We start from the raw sequence: 21,821 nt of genomic DNA on the forward strand, positions 1-21,821 counted from the left end.
ACTTCAAGAGGATAATAATAAATACAGCAGACGAGAAAGAAAATTACTAAATGAAATTAAGGGTATGAAATATGAGAGATGATGATAAGTTCAGAGGTCGGATGAAAGTTAAATTTGAGATGTCCGTTTCTGGGATTCCAAGTAGATTAAGGTGGATTCGTCCCTCCCCAACTAATGGAATATAACAACGGGTATCTGAGGGGCGGAATCCCGTGCGGCTGCGGACCAGACTCTGCATTATCAAAGACCACGAAGTACAGCGTGTGGTTTTCGTAGAGCGCTTGGGATATTTCTGGAATTATTAGGGAATGTAATATTGATGCGCTTCCTTTTTCATACTGTGAAAAAAAGAAAAAGAAGGAGAGGATGAATACAAAAGAAGCAGAAGAAGAACAAGAAGACGAAGGAGAAGAAGACAAGGAGAAGAAGCTGAAGAAGCAGAAGAAGTAAGAGAAGAAGAAGAGAAAGAAGAAGAAGAAGAAGAAGAGGAGGAGGAAGGAGGAGGAGAAGAAGAAGAAGAAGAAGAAGATGGAAAATGAGAAGCAGAAGCAGAGGAAGAAGAAAGAGGAGGAGGAGGAGAAGAAGATAATGACGGTGATGATAAACTTTAAGAACTTCAATAAGAAAGTAGGACCAAGAAAAAAAATGGAATCAGGATTTGAGGGAGAAGAACAGGAAGAGGAGCAGAAGGACTTATGTAATGTTTGTGTTGTGAAAAATGATATTACTTCTAAGGTAATAATGCTAATGTTATTGAGCCCAATTTGTATACAGCATCCGTGTCCATAGAGGCATTGAATTCGTTGCCGTCAAACATTCGAAGAATTATAAAAGCCGATATGAATTCGCTAATTATTATACTGCCAGAAAGAAATTGAGTATAAGAACGGATATGCAATCTATATAGATTGTGGTGATGTGATGGTTTTCATTACAAAAACTATTAAACCATCATAAATAATCAGCAATAGAGAATTGAATGTTTGAATAAAAGTGCCATAATTAAAGGATTTAACGAAAGGAGTAGGCTAGACTTCAGAATGAAGATGGAGGGCTCCGTTACAAAGCAGTTCTTACAACTGAACCGGACTACCCTCTACCTCATTCCATCATTAGTAATAAATAAAGCATGAATAAATAAATGAATAAATGAATAAATAAATGATTAAATAAATGAATAAATAAATAAACAAATAGATACATAAATAAATAAATACATAAATAAACAAATAAATAAAATACAGGCAATGCAGGTCCATGGGCTTCCTATATGTTATCATAAGAATAGATAAATAATATAGAAAGTATTATTTAGAGAGAAAAAAAAGAGAACGGGAAAGAGGAGGAGGAAAAACTTTTTTATAAGAAATAGACACAGACTGAATTGAGGAAAGGGGAAGGGAGAAGATGCATGGAGAGTGAAAAAAAATATATAAAGAGAGAGAGAGAGAGAAAGATAGCGCAAGCATGGGAGATGGAGAGGAATTAAGAGAAGAGCGAGTTGGATAGGTGGAGACAGCGACAGACAGACGGACAGATAGACCTGTAGACAGACAGAAATAAAAAAGAAGGAATGAATTAATATTATTTTGACAGGAATATATCATAGACCAATCTCTCTCATGTGTCTCGCTCTACAATCAGACCCCTTGGTTGACTGTCACGGGGTCATGGCCGCGTCACGGTCAATCTTAAGCTCTCTAAACCATCAACCATGTTTGTGTAAGAAACTCTCAGTGAGTTCAAGTATAAACGACAATGCACTTTTTCATCCAAGGTTTTCGCTTCTCTTGCACCATATCGATTTTTCTTCCAATATTTCTGTCTGTATTTGAAATGAAATATTATGAGAAGCACTTTTCATTCTTTTTGTATATAGTTAAGGGTTTTAGACGCTTTAATACCGCAATCAGCCTTATGTAACGTCTTATGTTAACAATGGCGTATAAAAAATAATTGAAGCCTTCAAATAAAACAAATTCACATATTCAACATAAAAAAGATCATTGTTCATGTTGAGCGCATATCCTCTATTAAATAAAATCATATATCTTTTACACAAAAAGGATCAAACAAAGTGAAAATATATTAAGTAATTTATATTTTAAAAAACAATTGCCCTCTTGAGGGTGTGTGTATTTATGTGATGTGCATGGGCAATCGTCATGAGAGTATCGATTACCTTTGGAACATATTATATCATCTTACTGTTTGAAAGTCGGATAAAGTAATTGATGAAGTTTGTTAATATACCGAAAATAATGTGAAGTTTTTATTTATTCAAATTTTTAGAATCGCATCTGTGAAAACGGAGCTTTGTGTGGAAATTCCTTTGTTAGAATTAGTCACCGATATATAGGGGTGACGTGTGTAATATGATGATACACTGATTATATTCTTCAAAGTCATGTCACTTCCTAAGACTACAATTGGGTGAATCCAGGTCATATCTTTCATAAAGAAAATATAGGTATTTTCCAATCGCTTTCAAACGAGGCATTTTCACTCCCAGCTCATGGTTGGAATCAATCATCGCTTCTTTGAAGCTCTAGCGGCGCGTTGTCAAAGAAGCACGGGGCGCGGGCCGCCTAGTCATCCTCGAACGATCGATGGAGCTTTGAAACTCACCTCGACCTAGCATCACGTGTTCTAACTTATGGTTCAGGGGATCATGAGCAAAAACACCGTCATAAACATACTCGCCAGCTCGATATCTATTCCAATTGCTATGCGTCATCTTCCAGCTAAGACTGCCACCAATAATATCATGAACAAAAATCCCTATTGATGGAGAAAAGCGAATTCACCCACAAAGCGGAATTCATCTCATCGCTGAACATAAGTGGCGACGGAGAGGATATTAGGTAGAAGGGTAGGAGAAGAGGAGTATTAAAAAGCACACATCCCTTAACATGGAGTGATTTATCTTGTACCAAAATAGAACGGAATATAACAGTGATTTAGTGTTTGAGTGGAGCGATCGTGAATCTGTGCAATGTACATGGTTTAGATCCGATATATTATTATGGGCAATCCATATTGCCACTGCACGTAAGTTTATTAAGCTTGCAGTCCATACCTTGCTCACTTTTCACAATACTACATGTTTTTTGAAATTGCAATTCTATACAAAAATATATATATATTTAAATATAATATATACATATACATTGTAATCGTTTACGAGAGATTCTGTAATGTCTAAAAATGTCTTGCAAAAATTGTAAACAAAAATTTAATAAAGTCTCCGGCTATTTTGTACGTTTCATTTTTTTATAACCATTAATTAATTTGTTTTATCTCTACAGGGAGGGTCAGTATCATAAAAATTAATGGTCTTGCATATAAAAAAAGGCAACAAAAGAATTACAAGAATATCGGGGTGGACACATGAAAAATAGCAGAAATATTACAATTTGAATGTAGAATGTTTGACTATATGCACCTTATCGTGAAGGCCTGGTAGAAATATATATTTTCGACATATAATATAACTTTTGCCGAAATGTCACAAATAAAAATTTCCGTAATATTAAACGATTTATTTAAAATCATAATTCTAGTCATATTGCAACATTCAAACGTAAAACAAATATATGAAATGTATATAGGAGTCGCGAAATTCATATTTTTTTAAACTAGTTCATTAAGTATTAAATCTGAATGTATTTACTTAAATGCATTTGAGCTTTATTTTTATCAATACCTATTACGCAGTTTATGTTTTTTCCTATTTTTTATTTCTAAAAATCAAACTTTCCACATAAGATGATAAACATAAAATAATAAATTTTAGTTTCTCAATATCCTAATATATGGCCATTATTATTGCTGATTACAATTTGACTAAGGCATTCCTAAACAACATTTATTCGTCAGTTTTATTAACCCAATAACATATATTTTACTTTGATTTGCATTCCTTTTCAAGATTTATTCCAATTAAATTTCAGTGGGCCTATATCGAATAAATGAAGAGGTGAATGACAATCTGCTTTATATGCATTATGTTAAGAGAATATTTCCTATCGTGTATATATCAAGATATTTCCCAATGCATAGGAAATTTAGGTCAAATAAACGGCAATGTAGCACGGGGCCTGAAATAGATCGAGAGAAGGTATAAGAGTGAAAGCGTCTTTCGTCGCCATGAGCCTGACTGTACATGTATGTTCAAGTGGTAAAGAGAAAGATTTTCTGCTAGCTTCGGATGGCTTTGAAAACACATTTATCGAAGTTCTATTTTGATGGGAGTGATGACATAAGCTGAAATACTTCTGTATGGAATTATACAGAAAAATAGAAAAAAAAAATAAACAATTTGATGATTAAAATGACATCACTTCCTTCTATTTTATTGAAAAATAAGAGAAGAAAATCGAAAATTGGACAAAGTGGACTATTTTCTTATGAATGCTACTATCGTGATTATCATGAGCATTTGCACTTTTTGCTCTAAACATTGAGAATGTATACATCATGTAGATAACATGGGTGTAAAGAGAAAAAACAGAAAACAAACAAAAAGGGGATTGGAGCTGGGAAAACTTGACTCTCTCGTGTTTATATCATTCCTTTACGTTATATCTAAGAGATAATTCATCATTCATTCAGGTCAGTTATTGTGTAACATTTCAATTAAATTCCATTAAAAATAAATTTTATTCAAACAACTTATTTTCTTCCATCTGACATTTTTCCCCACATAAATTCATATAGATCATTATAGTTTAAAAAAGGATATGAATACAATTTTTACAATCTTTTGGATACAGAAAAAATGTGAAAACCCCGAGGGGCATGACGGGATATGCCTATCATTCTTTAACTGAAAAACAATACCAAAAAAAAAATCAGTCACTATCTACAAATATCACTTTCTAACATTTATCAAAATCTTCTAATATGTTTTATACAATATTTAGCGGTGAGATGAATTATTCGCAGTTCACTACAGAGTTCCGAATATCAATTAGCTACATATCAAATTACATTGTATAGAAGAGTTCAAGCAAGGGCAAATTACTTTAAAAGGTGTACATCACATCAACGATGGCAGATAACAATTACCTTCTCATAAATTAATTAGTGCAATGAAACAACACTTCAGTAGGTTCGAGTTTCAATGTTTACGTGGTCGTTTTTTGTGGTTTTTCAAATCAACTTTTTGTTACCAAATCCAGCAGCAAATACTTTAATTCTATTCCCCCACAAGGGGGATTATATTTTTAATCACATTGTAAATTGTTCGCAGCATCCATTTCCGAAAACGTGGTATGTTATAATTTGTAAACATTCCTGGTAATATAGGTTGATGTCATATTGGTCTATACACGATCTTGTTAATTTTTCATTTCGGAATTGAATTATCTAAAGAAAAATCTTAACATCTTGTACTTTTAAGAGTGTTTACTTGGTCTCTTATGGTGATAAAAATAACTACTTGTTTTATCGGTACGATAACCTTGAAATTCAGAAATTACTAGAAAACCAGTTTTATTGTATGGATTCTTACTACACCTTGTTAAAAAAGCAGTTTTACGATTGCACCGCACCTTATATCGTTCAAACTTTAATATCTCATAGGAAAAGTGATGATGAAAATATTAAATATTAATATAAAGATGACATATCCTGTACATAATATAGGATTAACACCCTCCCATCTTGGACAATGATAATCCCATACAGTCATATACACGTCCATACATCCCCGCACGCACACAAACTCACACCCTTACACACAAACACGCACACACATATGTTAACCAACCTTTTAGAAAAAGTTTGTTTTCACAAAAAAGGATCCTTCATATGAATGTATGATCAGACAGTATACCTATATGCAAGTGTTTTTACATTGTAGTAGAATGCTATACACGTATATATCTAATTTGGGAGGAATTACTAGAAGGACTCCATTAGCCATCTACCATGAGTCGTTCGTAGAGTAATATAGGAATTACAATGAGGTTGTATATGTCTGGAGTAATGTATGTTTCCATGAAGATATTTCGAAATAGGGACATGGCGAGGCATTTGTACTGAGATACATCTTTCTAAAAGCTAACGCGATTTTGTTTGTTTTTGTTTTAAACTTACGATATAAGTCATTCTCATCAAATCGAATAGGACTTTGGTGAAAATTACTCTAATTATGAATAGGCCTACGTAAACGAGTTTGAAAAATATATACATTATATCACAGTTCATATCAGATGGGTATATAATACACAGATGTTGATGACTAGGAGTTGATGACTATGAGTGACAATTCTCTGATTTTAAGGTTTTCTTATTTTCATGCAAATTCAAATCTGAAAGTCGACTAAGGTGTCTGCATGGCTACACTCTAAAAAGTTTACCCAATATTGGGTGAAATGGGAACATGCATGTTTGGCGGGTAAAAAGATACTAAATATTTTGTAAATTTTACCCAATGTTGCGATGAAATTTACCCTTCAAACATGCTTTTTGCCCAATATTGGGTGGAAACATACCCAGCAAACATATACATGTTTCCTTTCTACCAAATATTGAGTAAATGTTTACTCTCTGTTTTTCTAGCGTATCTATTCCTGAAACCATCGCTGCTGAGCGTCTATGTTCTGATAATCAACGCAAATCAAAATATAGCGATATTTTTTTAAGAGTCAAGGTCTCTCGAGCATGAGTGAATATTTCAGTAATGGCGCTGCAAATAGCAATGGCTCTAATTCGTCTATATATTCCTTATCTTTATTATGACTGTCATATATGATCATATTTGAAAGGAAATTCGACGGCTGAATGCACAAATTTCCCAATACACATATATATAAATATACATGAAAGGACATTTCAATTAACAGCATACTATTAGATATCAAGTCATGTTTTAATTACCATTAAAAGCGTAAAATTGGATCAATTATTTTCAAGCTGATAATTAACCCCTGGTTGTATACGGTGGGTTCATAATCACGATAAGAGGGTTAGAGAGTGTGATATAGAGGACGAGACAAACGAACACAAACCAGCCATCTCCGACGCATACCCACACACCCACACCCTCACATACCCACACACACATCGTCTTTACGCACGAACAAATCCTCACACAGACACTTCATGGGTAGAGCGTAAACCTTTAATCAGTGCTTTATCTCTCTCACACTAAATTGCGCACTCACCATTGTCACCCACACACACTTTAAATAAACGCAAAGTACACCATACACACTCAAACTCTAAAAGAGTTTACTAAATTTTGGGTAAAATGGGAACATGCATGTTTGTTGGGTAAAAAGATAACACATATTTTGTAAATTTTACGCAATGTTGTGTTAAAATTTAGCCTTTAAACATGGATTTTGCCCAATAATGGGGAAAAAATTACCCAGCAAACATGCATATTCCCTTTCTACCCAATATAGGGTAAATTTTTTATTCTTTGTTGTTAGAGTGCACCCAACCCCGAAAATAGACACACACACATACACCAACAAAGAAACAATTATGGCAAAATTACTTCTGAAAAACAATTCAACCACAACAATTCAACCATTCTTAAATTTCAATTAGTAGATGATAAGCTCGTATTGATAAATAAGAATTCAAAAAGTTTTCTACTTTTTCATGATTTCTTTCCATGAAAAAATATAATTCGCTCTATTGGTGCTAAAATTAAATCGTACTGAAAGGAAATAAAAAAAGAGATAAACATGAGAATATGCAAGACGTGATGTAAAAACAACACAGTTGTATAAACGTGAATCCCAAGAAAAAGAAAAACCCCAACTTATCAAACTCCTGATCTGGTCTGACAACTTGGGCTGTCATTGTGTGATTGATCGAATAGAGACGCCATTACGTTTGCTTTTTAACGCTAATCCTATGTATTTATCATTCAAAATAACCGAATCAGTTGCAACGATTTCATGGCAGGCTCGGATACATCTGACCATCAATCAAATATGTATGAAATATTTTTTTTATGCTGATATTATCTTTATATTTGATGCCTTTTTAAGGAATGAAAAAATGTATTGAGAAAAGGAAAAAGGTGCAGGAGATGAAGCAAAATAACATTAATAAAGTGAGAAGTACTCAATGAGATCGGGAAAACACTGAGAGACAGTTAAAATTGGTTTGTCAAAATAAAATGTATTATTAGCATATCTTTCTTGACTTATATTTGTTTAAACTTGTTTTTCAATCCTTTCAAATATACAAAAATGCTTAAAAACAATACATATAAAATATAAAAGAAATGTTTTTTCACGTTTTTGCACAATATTTCTGATGGTGGTTTATTGTACTTTGCATTTTGCATTGACCTTCATCTTATATCTGTTGACGTTGCAATCTGTAAATAAAAACTGTACGCCATTTTTTTTTCTCTGAGCATGTCTTTATTATGACAGTGCTATACTTTTCTCAAGCACTGGTTGAAAAAAAACCTCCCATTGACCTTGTAATATTCAGGATACCTTGGCGGCTTGATACCTAAGAACACAATTGAATCACGTATTTTCCGACAGCAAGCCGCGGCTTCCTCTCTGGATAAAGGTACGTGTGTATCCACTTCCTTAGGTAGGCGAAGAAATCTTGGCACGGCTTACCAGCCTCATTCAAGGTTATTGTCATTGAAGATGATAATGAAGGGATTTTTTATAAACAAAGTAGTATTTTTGTAACAAATGGGTACCAATACACCTTAAAAATTATTTCAAAGCTTTATGTTAGGAACTCTTGTTTATATAAAATAATAAAACATGAAGCGATTTCATTTTAATTGAATTTTTATCCTAATTAATTTAATTAGGCTATACTGTATTGTATTTCGGTGAGTTTGTTAATTTCATGATTATTATATTGAATATAGTGGGGCAAAATGTTTGTGTTTATTTGGTCATTTAAAGATTTTATTGACAACGATAGAATGAAATTTGAAAGGAAATAAAATAAGAGTATTATGTTGCTGGGCTTATCTGATTTTATTTAAATAACATGATAACATATACTTTTGCCGTGACCCACTTTGTATACAACTTTCATTTTCTAGATGTATCTTTATCCCCTTTGTTCCTGTATAGGTTTGTCTTGTAAGGGTGTAAAAACAATCCCAAAATAGTGCATGTATAATGTACAAACTTCCAATAAACCCGATAAATAGGAGTAAATTGGACTCGTCAATTTTCAGAATATTGGTATAGCGCGAAGTACCCATTGAAAATCAAAAGAACAGATTGTATCGGGTATGATTATTACTCTCATGTTATTGAAGAATATTATGATGCGAGGGTGAAGAAAAGTGATAATACCATTTCATCCTACTGAAATGGCATATTGGAGGGCACTTCATGCTGAAAATATATATTTTATTTGCACTTGGTGTCGCATTTGTCTCGTTTTGATGTGAAGTGTTAGGTATGATGGAGAGAAACAGTCCATCTAAATGTCTGTATCTAAGTAACTAAGCATTTTGAAAGAACAACATTACGACTTTCAATGACTATATTCACTTTGGGTGGGATAAGCAAAGTTGTTATATAAATTTCTTAGATCTTCTTATTATTTGTATCTTAGTTGAATTATTTATTTTTATGCGATACTGCTATTTTCCTTAAGAATTCACCTGGTATTACTTGTTTGTTTTTTAATTATTTCTTAAAAGTAGATTTTAACCCCCCCCCCCCCTAAAATCATGGCTACTAAAAATTCAGCAAGTTTCAAAACCAAAGGAATAGTTTCCAATTAAAGTTTTTTAAATTCGGAAATAAATTACTCACCCTAACTCTAGGTTCTGTGAGGTTAGTCCATGCTGCGATCTCCTCTCTTGTTGACATGTCAGGATAACGATTCCTCGCGAAATTCGCTTCCAATTCCTGTAACTGTTGACTTGTGAAATGTGTTCGCTGTCGACGTTGCCTTCGTTTCTTACTGTCTTCATCCTCATCGATGTCGATGTTGTCGTCGTTGACACAAGTTTTATCTATCGATTAGATCAAAGATATCGTTTCATAGATTATCGTAAAATTCAAATTGTTCTGTTTAAGCTGTCAAATAACTAGGGACATTGCCAATTTTTTATGCATATTTAAAGCTTCTTTGTATTTAAATCCCATAAATATGATCAAGAAAAAAAAAGTTGTATGATATATAAAGTAGAAAAACTTAGATGATGCTCATTAATGTTTGAAGTAAATACTTCTTAGGTATTAATATCATTAGTAAAATAGTAGTAGAGGAAGAAGAAGAAGAAGAAGAAGAAGTAGAAGAAGAAATAGTTGTAGTTGTAGTTGTAGTAGTAGTAGTAGTAGTAGTAGTAGTAGTAGTAGTAGTAGTAGTAGTAGTAGTAGTAGTAGAAGTAGTAGTAGTAGTAGTAGTAGTAGTAGTAGTAGTAGTAGTAGTAGTAGTAGTAGTAGTAGAAGTAGTAGTAGTAGTAGTAGTAGTAGTAGTAGTAGTAGTAGTAGAAGTAGAAGTAGTGCTACAGTAATAGCATTGATGGCGGTCATCGATATTCGGCACAACTTTATTTTCTTAAAAATCTAAAAAAATATACTTAATGATCAACTAAAAAGTGATAAAAATAAGTTGTAAGTAGCATTAAGAAATAACTGAAATAGAGGAAGTACTATCATGTCTCAATTCATTAGCTGTTTTTTGTTTTCTATATGCCGTTTCGTAACACCTTTCCGAAACTTTAAGATAAAACTAAAATGAAAGATGGATGGATGGGTGGGGGTACGTTAGTATAAGGTAACGTTGCACTTTTTTCCCAAGTATTCCCAATGGAGCATAACATGTTCCATTGTTTGTCGCTAAGGAGTACAGGTGTAAAAAGTGACCCGTTAGTGATGACAGACATGGATAACGAAAAATTTAGAAGGCTGAAAAAAGATTTAGCCCCCCCAAGCGCGCCACTCCTTCTCTCAATCTCTTCCCCCCGACGTTCTTAAAGCTAGTTTAACTTACACTCTGTCATTCGAATTTGCAATGCCTTTATTTGGTATGTTTGGGTACATCATGGTCGATTGATTAAAAACATGATCTTTCATTGTTTCCTATGTTTTGAAATACAATTTTTTCTGCAAAAATGTCTTATCGTTTTTTTTTTCCCGTCAATATTCACTTCAACTTAATAACTGGCTTATAACACGTTTCCTTTAAATATCATCTCCTCAGATTATTTCCTTATGTTGAATTAATCATAAAATATGTTTGAATTCGTTGTCGGTCTCCCGATTAATATACTCTTTTTGATATAAAGAGATAATTGCCCCTTTATCCCCCCCCCCTCTCTCTCTCTCTCTCTCTCTCTTCCAATCTCTGGCACGTTCGATAACCACCTTCCCCCACCCGATTCGTTTCTTCACCCAATTTAGGTCATTCTCAGGTTGCGATAAAAATATTCAACAAGAGATGGAGAACAAAAATCATGGGTAAAGGAGAGAAATATAATGAAGGAGGGGTAGAAGGACTTTAGGTTTGATCCTTGATCCGGTCGCTCCTAATCTGGTGTAAAGTACGCTCGCTAATTTGTGCCGGCTCCGGTATCCCCCATACTCGATTTCTCTTCTTTCTTTTAGGTCAGACAGGTATTTTTTTTTAGGGTTTAGCAGTAGAGGTGTTGGTTGCATGTGAATGATGGGAGACGAAGACGGCTGTTCAATTTCTAATGTGACCTTACCCACCCTTTCTATTTCCACCCTATTTCGCCTTTATATTCTTCCTTTTCTTCGTTTTCTTCCTCCTATTTTCCTTATTCGTTTCTTTCTCATATTTTTTCATTTCCTCTTTTTTTTTATAATTTGATGTCTCTCTTCGTTTATTAGTCAATTTGTCATGATTCGATATTCCTCGTATCCCCTCCCCCACCAATTATTTTTTACACCCCTTCCCGAATGAAGGCCCATCTCTCACTCTCTCTCCATCTCTCCACCCCCCCTCTCTCTCTCTTTGTCTCTCTGGAAATGTGAGAAGCTATGAATAATCGTCGTCAGTCAGACAGCCAAGGCAAGAGTCCCTCATCATCTTTGCTCAACTTCACAAATAGAAAATATCGATTGAGAGATCAGTTATTTACGTTTCGACTAACTTTGGAAAATTCTCTTACTCAACGGCTGAGTGGGCCTTAAGAAGCTAACAAAAAATATTTAAGATGACTGTGTTGAGTATTGACATTACCGACCTCTATCACTTTCGTATCTATCCTTGAATTTTTTTTAAAACTTTATTTTCTGTCCTCATTTCAGCTCTACAAAGATATAATTTTCTTCAAGTTCACTTCAATACAATATCTATTGTCGGCGTTGGATATTCTCTGTGGTCACCTTTCAGCACAGAAATGTATTTACAAAATACAAACAAGGAATAAATAGGGGAAAAGAGAAAATACAAACAACGTGTGGATTTGTTGTGAGTGTAAATATAGCATTAATGTATAGGATGTCGAGGATCTCAAAATTGGCATTTCTGTTAATAAATCAAAGTATATTCATTTTTTCTTGCGAAAAAATAACAGAAGCAAACATTATATAACGATATTATTAATTTACCAGGGTATTATGATGTGCAGTCAAGAATCTGAACAATGACGGAAACAGCTTATTTCAGTCTAAAGATTTTAAAGTCATGAAATTAATCTAAATTATATGTATTTCCTTTTTGTCACTTTAGCAAAATTTTGGTGTATTATTAATTGGTGGAAAATGTTGATAAACATATTTAGTTTCAGCATATACCTATGTCATGTGTAATTGTGCCCCCCCCCCCCCGTCAGGTATGAAAGGTGCAAAGTTGTACCTCTAACTGTGCTCCAAGACCATCAGGAAGGTGCAAAGTTGCGACATAAAATGTGTTCTAATGTGATAAGGAGCTGCCACCTTTGAAAGGTACAAAGCCGAAAAGGGCCGAGAGTAAGTTTTTGTAGTCAATCATACTAAAATGCTCATGAGACCCATTCGTGTTAGCTTTTTACAGTGTCATAAGCCAAAGTTGATATATCCTGTCTTACTATTAAATCTTAATTCATTATACAATGATGATATTCTAATTACATTAATAAAAAACAAAAATAAAACAGTAGCCGGCTCCTCCAGTCATAAATACACACAGATACATACGTACACTTTTCATGCACAACTTGTACGGGAGGAAAGAAGGTTAGTTCTCCAACGGGAAGTAGTAAGCTTGTTGCCCCAACTTTGTCGGGGTAGCAAACTCTGAAAATCCCATGAGCTCGTATGCAGTGATTATACGGCTTTAACAGGATGTAAGAGCTAATTAGTAAATACCCAATTCTACGCTTTTGCCCTTTTCCATCCTCTCTCTATCTCTCTCTTTCTCTTTCTCTCTCATTCTCTTTCAAAAATAGTGTAGTGATTTCGGTGAAGAGGACACATATCATTAATAAATATTTCCACACATCGCTATCTTTCGCGCTAGTTTTCTGAGGAAAGAAGAGGATATACTCGACTCATGTTGATCACGGTTCAAGCTGGGGTCATACTTACTCGACAAAAACATGTAACAACTACATTTCAACACAGGCAAGCTTTTTGACGGAAGTAAAAAGGAGTCTGTATGCTTGCCCTGTCCTCAAATTGGCAACGTTAGATCAACCTTTGGGACGTTCTATCCTTGAAAACCTACACCTTCCTTTGTCATCGGGTATGACATGGGTATAAAAATGGCGCTTTTTATCGTCCAATGTTATTGAAAGTGCTCACATTTATCACAAAGTGTGCTAAAATGCAAACAGATCTCGAGATATTCAGATATTTATGAGTCAGTGACAGAGTTTGAGGTTAGACAATATGCAGTAAGAAGTAAATGTCAAACGCAAGGACACTTTTAGGTGTTACATCTATTTCTAACTGTATTATGATTAACATTTTTTTAAAGTGACTCATGTAAAAGTTTTCGTATCAAACACCCTGTAGAGTTCAGAGTGTAGACCTATATACAATTTCTTAAATTGCTTTAAAAAATTATTCTTATGGATTATGTACAAGAGGTTGATAATATGAAAATGATAAATGTTGTGAAAAACGTGAAGAGAGAGAGAAAAAGTCAATGTTCAAGAACAAAATGTAATAGCTAAAAGTAAGTACAAAATCTGAAGAAAAAAAAACTCGAAGAAAAAAATAAAAACAATAAATTAACATCCTTCTTTCGAAACAAACTTCCTTCTTTTATCATTTCTCCTCTTGTATTCCTGCTAATAGTCTCAATTAAATACCAGTCGAACTCTTGCCTTATTATTATTATTATTATTATTATTGTTATTATTATTATTATCATTTTTACCATTATTATCATTATCATTATTATCATTATTATCATCATCATTCTTATTATCATTGTTACTATTATTATAGTTGTTGTTGCTATTATTATTATTTTTGTTGTTATTATTGTAATAATTTTCAATATTATGTTTTTATCCCGTTTTGCTTATCATTATCTGTCTGCCCTCAGTACGTGGGTGATAAGTCACACCCTACCCGCGTATTAAAAGTATTAGCTTTCTTTCCCCTCATTTTCCCTCTTCATTAAGTCCGACACTCTGAAATGATAAATGTCAAATCAAGAACTAAGAGGTTGGAGGAGTGATAACCTTTTTCTAAATGTTGCATTTACCACTTTAAATGGTTCGCCCAAACAATTACACTGCAAAAACTCCGGTGTTGATTTAACACCAGCCCATAATCTATATTATGTCCACACCGGAGAAGTATTGAAACAACACCAGTTTGGAATCAAACCGATGCTGTTTTGATACTAATTGGTGTTGTATAAACACCTATCTGGTGTTAGACCAAAACGAAACTGGTGTTTTTTAACACTTTTCTGGTGTGGACATATATAGATTCCGGGCTGGTGATAAATCAACACCAGAGTTTTTGCAGTGTACAATGATCATTGTTGGATTCAGTTTTATGCAGATTGGATATAACATTATTTTGAAAAAGGATGTCACTCCTTTAAAATGTCATTTTCAAGAGAGTACGTTGCAATGATTGTTTTTAGTAATATATATATATACAGTCTAAAAACACTGAGTAAAATTTTACCAAATATTGGGTAGAAAGGGAACATGCATGGTTACTGGCTATTTTTCTTACCCCATATTGAGCAAAATGCACGTTTTAAGGGTAGATTTCAACGCAACATTGCTTAAAATTTACAAAATATTTGGTATCTTTTTTACCTAACGAACATGCATGTTTCCATTTTACCCAGTATTGGGTAAACCTTTTCTTAGAGTGTATGCATCAGCATTTTATTTTTCTGATTGCCTTACTTCTATTCGATATCAAAAACGATACTTTGCATAGTGGCCCTCACAGATACGACGTAACCATGTACATCGAAATAAACTACAGTAGTCGAAGCAATGCTCCAGTTCTACAAGGCAAATTGGTAGGCATGATAATTATTTTGGATTACTAGTATATTATTTCACTCCAGCTCTTATAAACTGTTCTCCCAGCGGGAAAACGTTGCATATTGTGCTGATTCAAAACATAAGTACGTTTTAATTTACGCATCTATGTATGATATTGGTAACAAAAAAAAAACTCATTAAATAATTACTATCTGATCCCTTTAAAAATTAGAATAAAATTGATACAAATAATGGACAAAATGAAAATGAAATATTGGCTTTCCAACAGCAAGTATTTCAGATCATAAGCGCGCTATAACAATCAAATCGATGAGGCCTATCTTTAAATAGATACAATTATCTGTTTGAATTTTTCATGGTAGAACGTATAATAATTTAAAAAACTTTATAAACATAGAGAAACCGTAATGAGGGGAATGCATTGCTAATGAAAGCGCACGCCGCCTTGCATGCAAGAATGAAAGTGCTACTGCTCACCTATAATTCGATAATTCTGAATAAATTACTTCAAACTAACGAAGTTCTTGTTTCACTTTCTAGATGTGCAGTGTGTTTGTTCCGAATCTGAAACTGCAATGAAATGTCATTTTTCGATAGCTACATATGCCAACTTTGATTGATAAACATGTACGGTAATTTCAGGTATAGAGTATCATCCATCAAAACTTGCGGGAAAAAAAGGGGTAAGAACACTCGAGGCGACTTGAAAATCAGATAAGATTCACTCAATTCCATTGCCAATATGTTCGATTTGAGGCTCATAAAATGACGAAAAGAAAATAAATGCGTGCAACCGATTTCACTCTGCCAACGAACACGCCTGGCAATTGCACGGGGTTCCAGCGGCCCAGCAATCCGTTAGGAAGCTGTCCCCTCCGGCTATTTAGAGAGCGGTTAGTATAATGCAAATTGCTCGAGTCGTATTTTCTCGCTGTTCGTTATTCTTAAACGTTAGGGAAACAAGATAATGTCAAAAAGAACAACTTAATTTCTTTGTCAATCAACGCACTGTTTGTTCCTCCCGAGATGAACATGTATATGTATTCACTCTTGAACCCCGTGGGAGTTTGGGGGTAAGTTCTCAAAATTATTGAATAATTTCTAAGAAAAAATTGATATCGTCATGATTTAAAAGACATTCTGCTCGTGCTATATAGTAATACACTTAAAGTGTGAAATATTAATTTTGAGATTCAATAACAACCAAAAGAAATTGTGGACAAGAAGTTTTAATTTTACAAAATATATCCATTCTTCACCAATAAATTTTTTCTGTGTTCCATTATAGGAAAAATGTTCTTTGTAATGTTCTTTCGATGTGCTCCTTTATTCATATTTCTATAATTTCTTCAAAATTGTGATGGCAAATGTGTATCTCTAAACCTTTCTGTTTCAGATTTATTATTTTTATAGAAATATTGGCAAGTGCAGTAATACTCATTGAAGTACGAAATTAGAGAACGGCTGCAATCGATATAATTTCAGTCTTATTAATTCATGATTTATCGACTCTGATTAATACATAAAAAATGTATAACATGATAATCATTATGATAAGTATTAACAAATCATTCTAATTTGATCTATTATTTTTTGATAAGTATTGCAATTATGACTATTCTCATTACGTTCACTCGTAGTAAACATCATTGTGCATGAATTTTCAAGATAAAGATGTTAAAAATATCCGTCATGATAATATTTAGGTTTTTTATTTACATTTTAACATAGGCAGTAATGCTTTGAGATGCAGTTATTTTTAAAGAAATTAGATAGTTTGGGAAATCATGGTCAATTATATAGGAATCACATGTGTATTTGTATTTATGCAGTATTCAGGGTAAATTTAACATAACTGGTACCCTAACACTATTATTATAATAATAGTGCTTATATCAAACGAAAATGCTTTTGACCATCGTCATTAAAAATAGCGAAATCATACACAATCTAATTTAATCAATTTACGAATAACAATTACTCTTAGTTAATACATGGAAATATTTTGCTACATCACTCAGTCGTACTCTGCATGAATCATCGCTTAATATCGGTCAAGCACGGTTGAACGTGAAGGGGCAATGGCGGAAGTGAACGAGCGTGAAATATTCATTTTCGAGATCCGATTTGTTTTCCCTCCGGGGATTATATCCACATTTCAGTGAAAGACCAGAATTTTTTTTGAAAGAGAAATGTTATCATTATATGAAAGTGATATTTCACTCGGATGTAGACAAATCTGATTGTATCCATAACAAAAAAAAATATTATATTATACACGCACTACAATAAAAGTATGATGTAAAAAATCATACGTTATATCTAATCATTTACTTACAGCCCATCAGAAAGGCATTTACGTTATTAGTTTTGGTTTGGAATATTGGCTGACAAAATCTAATTAACGATTTTATGATTGATAATGTAGTGCGCTATTGTTTCTATACATGAGTGACTTAACAGCACATTACACAAGACAATTAAATTCGATAAAAGGATAAATGTAATTAAATTCAACAAAACGTACACATAAATCGTGATCATGATGATAAGCGAAACAATAATACTGAGATAATGATAATATTAACATGGAATGAAGTAGATAGTAAAAAAATAATCAGAGCACTAGTCAAGTAATTTTGAAAGCTGATTTAAAGGGTTACCCATAACATTTAAGGTAGTTAACGTACAAACAAAGCCTATAACTTTCCCCCAATGCCCAAATTTTGTGGCAATATTGCGTTGAAAGCATGAGCCACTAGCACCTTTTCAGAAAATATGTGCAACGCCCCCCCCCCCCGGCCCACATTGAAGTCCGTTCCGCGTCCCCTGAAAACAGAATGTATGATTATAGTCAAGATAGTATGACAAAGAGGAGGAGAAGGAGGAGAAATACAAAAAAGAAGATGAAAGGGCAGGGAGATCAGAAGACAGTTGAAGAAGAAAAGAAGAAGAAAGTCAAGAGGGAGAAAAAATAGTAGTAGTAGTAGTAATAGTAGTACAGTAGTAGTAGTAGTAGTAGTAGTAGTAGAAGTAGTAGTAGTAGTAGTAGTAGTAATAGTAGTACAGTATAGTAGTAGTAGTAGTAGTAGTAGTAGTAGTAGTATAGTAGTAGTAGTAGTAGTAGTAGTAGTAGTAGTAGTAGTAGTAATAGTAGTAGTAGAGTAGTAGTTGTTGTTGTAGTAGTAGAAGTAGTAGTAGTAGTAGTAGTTGTAGTAGTAGTAATAATAGTAGTACAGTAGAGTAGTAGTAGTAGTAGCAGTAGTAGTAGTAGTAGAGTATGTAGTTGTTGTAGTAGTAGTAGTAGTAGTTGTAGTAGTAGTAGTAGTAGTAGTAGTAATAGTAAAAGAGTAGTAGTAGTAGTAGTTGTTGTTGTTGTTGTTGTTGTTGTTGTAGAAGTAGTAGTAGTAGTAATGTATTCATATTGAATATTCATTATTGCGAGCAATGTAAATTCATCTTAATATATTCAAAGTTTTCATTTTTAAGTAAGCTATATTCTGGCTACATCATTGGATGGCGAAATGTTTTATCATTGTTACATTTACATATAGAATAAAGCAAGAATCATTGGATCTCAGTTGTATCTTATCTTAGTATATAATTATTATACATTCAATATAATCGGCAGTCAATAAGATCTTGCATAAAAGAGTAAGTCGGAACAAGTATTGCAAGTGATGAATTTCTTACATTTGGAATTCTGAAAAAAATGTTATATAATTTGGAATAACTGTAGACAATAATTTATAGTTCGCTATCAAAATTGGAATAAAAAAACCCTGTAACTTTAATCACAATGATACATTATAATACATGATAAAATACCAAATTGTCAGTTTATATTCGAAGAAAGATATAAGCCTATATTTTTCGGATCAGAAAAAAAACAGTCGTTTCACAAACAAAGCCATAAAGTCTGCCGGGGCTGATTAGATCAGAATGAGGTATTCAGTTTTATCATTGCTATTATCACCATTCACTCTAAGTTTTCTTTAAAAATAAATTGCCAAAGAAATAACATGAATATTCATTAATTTCTTAAAGGTTATATAGGATGGTAACGAATTTAAACGTGATTAACGCCAGTGCTAAAGATTATTACGGGGCTTATTCCATGATGTCAAATCACCCCATCTAAGTTGGATCAAGTTCAATTTTCAAGCGCATTTTGTCTAATCAATATCAAATACAAAGAAAATAAAAACAAACTACAGTAGGAATGTTGAAATTGGTCCCAATATAGGAAACAAATGAGTGTGCAAATAATGAAAAAAAAATACAGAATTAGACATAAGCAGATACACAAAGGTAAGCACACCCACATCGCATCTATAGGCACTCACGCATACTAAAAACATATCCTTGCGTATTAAGTTAAACAAAAAGAAATATACATAAAAAATAAGTGTATCTATTTTCTTTTCAATCAGAAATTAAGATAATCCATTTACTAATTTAAAACCATTATAGAAAAGACAATATAACGGGGAGGGTTGTTTGAACACTTATTATCCACATCATAAAAAGTAAGCCGTAATGAAAAATAATGATATGATATCGACACCAACGAATTAATGTTTTTGGATAAAATTACAAAAGAATATATTATTTTCCTCATACAATGTTGTCGGAGGGAGTGGGTTGGTAGGTGTTTAGTTTACAAATTCAACCAGAACGCCACTTTCACCTATACGCTACGAAATAATCTTAAGAATTATTGCTTGTGAGCCAAAGGAAATTTATAATGAAAAATAAAAATGTAAGAAAAAATAATTAAAAATAAGATCGTTATTTTTGATATATGAACTAAAATATAACGAAGATCATGAAGATAGCATAGCATGTATAGGTCCCCATTACATGTATCGTGTTCTATCACGCAATTATACATGTTTTCAAATCATACCTCTTGATAGGTTCAACACATAAATGTGACATTAGAGATATATTATATCATGAAATCAATAAATTGATGACTAAGATAATGAAACAGAGTGGAATGAAAATTGAAATGAATCGAAGCCGACATCGCGGTGAGGAAAGATAGAATGAAGGGTTTATATTTACCAACACTTTCAGGTGTACTCTGATGTCCTATCGTTGAGCAATGAGGAGTTCGATCACACGGAGTATCATGCCCGATGTCGTTATGCGACGTCGCTGAACTCGGTTGAGTGTTGCGTGCGTTGCTAGCTTCGACGAAGCTTTCGAATGCTCGAATGGTGTTCATTGTCTTGTTCGTCTTTAGGCTGGGTTGTATACGAAAGGCTTATCGACTTTTTTTCCTCTTTCGCTCTCTCACTCGCTCTCTCCTTCTACCTTGGAGTGAGAGTCCCGTCACAGGGACGAAAACCTAGTCGCGGATTAATGTTGATCCTAGCCTGATCTTGCCCGCCTCGTAACGACTCGACTAGCCTTCCTGCTTCGGGTAATGTACGGGGCTTAAAACACTCGCTTCACGTTCTCTTGTCTTCCTTTTTCTCTCCCTCACTCTCCCTTTTTTCTAAGGAAAAAAATGATGAAAGCCGATGGATGGGAGAAAATTCTGCTCCGCTGGATGGAAATCCTCGCGAAAATCTGACTTTAGCTCGGTTAGGCTTGGGCGACGAATCAGAATGATGGTACTCGTGTTCGCTCGTAGCAGGTAACGAATGCGACGGCGATTTCAGTCACGGCTACGGGAGGTATATAAAAAGATTACTCCCAGCTCATGCGCGGCGAATCTTCTCCGAAGAAAAACCACAGTCTCCGTGATTTACAAGTGACTATTAGACGATAAAGTCTTTAAAAGGGGATGGATAGGGGAAATTACGGGTAGGTTAAAAACAAACTAGATGTGTATATAAATGTTATATACTTGGCAATAGGAGATGAGAAAAAAAATGTATGGAAATGCGCTAGTTGGTTGACATGCCATGATCGGTGTGCTTCTTTTGGCATGTCCGCGCAATATCACACCAATCACGTCTTTGATTGGCGGATTCTTTGAGCTGTCGTCACAATAGTGCCGTGTGCAGAAGCGACGTTGTGTTCCGAGAGTTGAAATGATTATTGTCAGGTTATTATATTCAAGTACACTTTCCCTTTCAGCCCGTTGGCGCTGTTTCGAAATGATACGAAATGTATATTCGCACTTCCCAACGCTGATTGATGTGATGGACGAGAGAGAAAGAGAGAGAGGGGGGGGGGGTGGAGAGAGAGATATGGGGACCGGTAGGAGAGAATTTTCTATGTATGTATTCACAGCAAGCCTAAACAGCTTCAAATATGTATGTCTTCGAATGATTAGGATGGTGAATCTTATGTTTCGTTATTCCACTATTTATGGCATAAAACCTGACTAAATTTGAGCTTTACTGCGTACATAATTATGAAAGGAATGTCGCCGACATCCTAGAGTTAGTGGACACACAATAAATTC

At 33.8% G+C, this 21,821-nt stretch overlaps 1 protein-coding gene across 1 annotated transcript in view; it reads right to left on the minus strand.

Annotated features, from left to right (window-relative positions):
* LOC129282047 (pituitary homeobox x-like) overlaps positions 1 to 20,630 on the minus strand; it is a 39,225-nt gene extending 18,595 nt beyond the window's left edge. The window contains exons 1-2 of the mRNA XM_064112811.1: positions 20,468 to 20,630; positions 9,774 to 9,976 (exon numbers count right to left, since the gene is read on the minus strand). Coding sequence (XP_063968881.1) covers positions 9,774 to 9,976; positions 20,468 to 20,630 — 366 coding nt within the window. The remainder of the gene's footprint in view (positions 1 to 9,773; positions 9,977 to 20,467) is intronic.
* Positions 20,631 to 21,821: the final 1,191 nt, after the last annotated feature.

Source organism: Lytechinus pictus, chromosome 18 (assembly GCF_037042905.1).
Source record: "Lytechinus pictus isolate F3 Inbred chromosome 18, Lp3.0, whole genome shotgun sequence".
In the NCBI taxonomy this organism is placed as follows: Eukaryota; Metazoa; Echinodermata; class Echinoidea; order Temnopleuroida; family Toxopneustidae; genus Lytechinus; species Lytechinus pictus.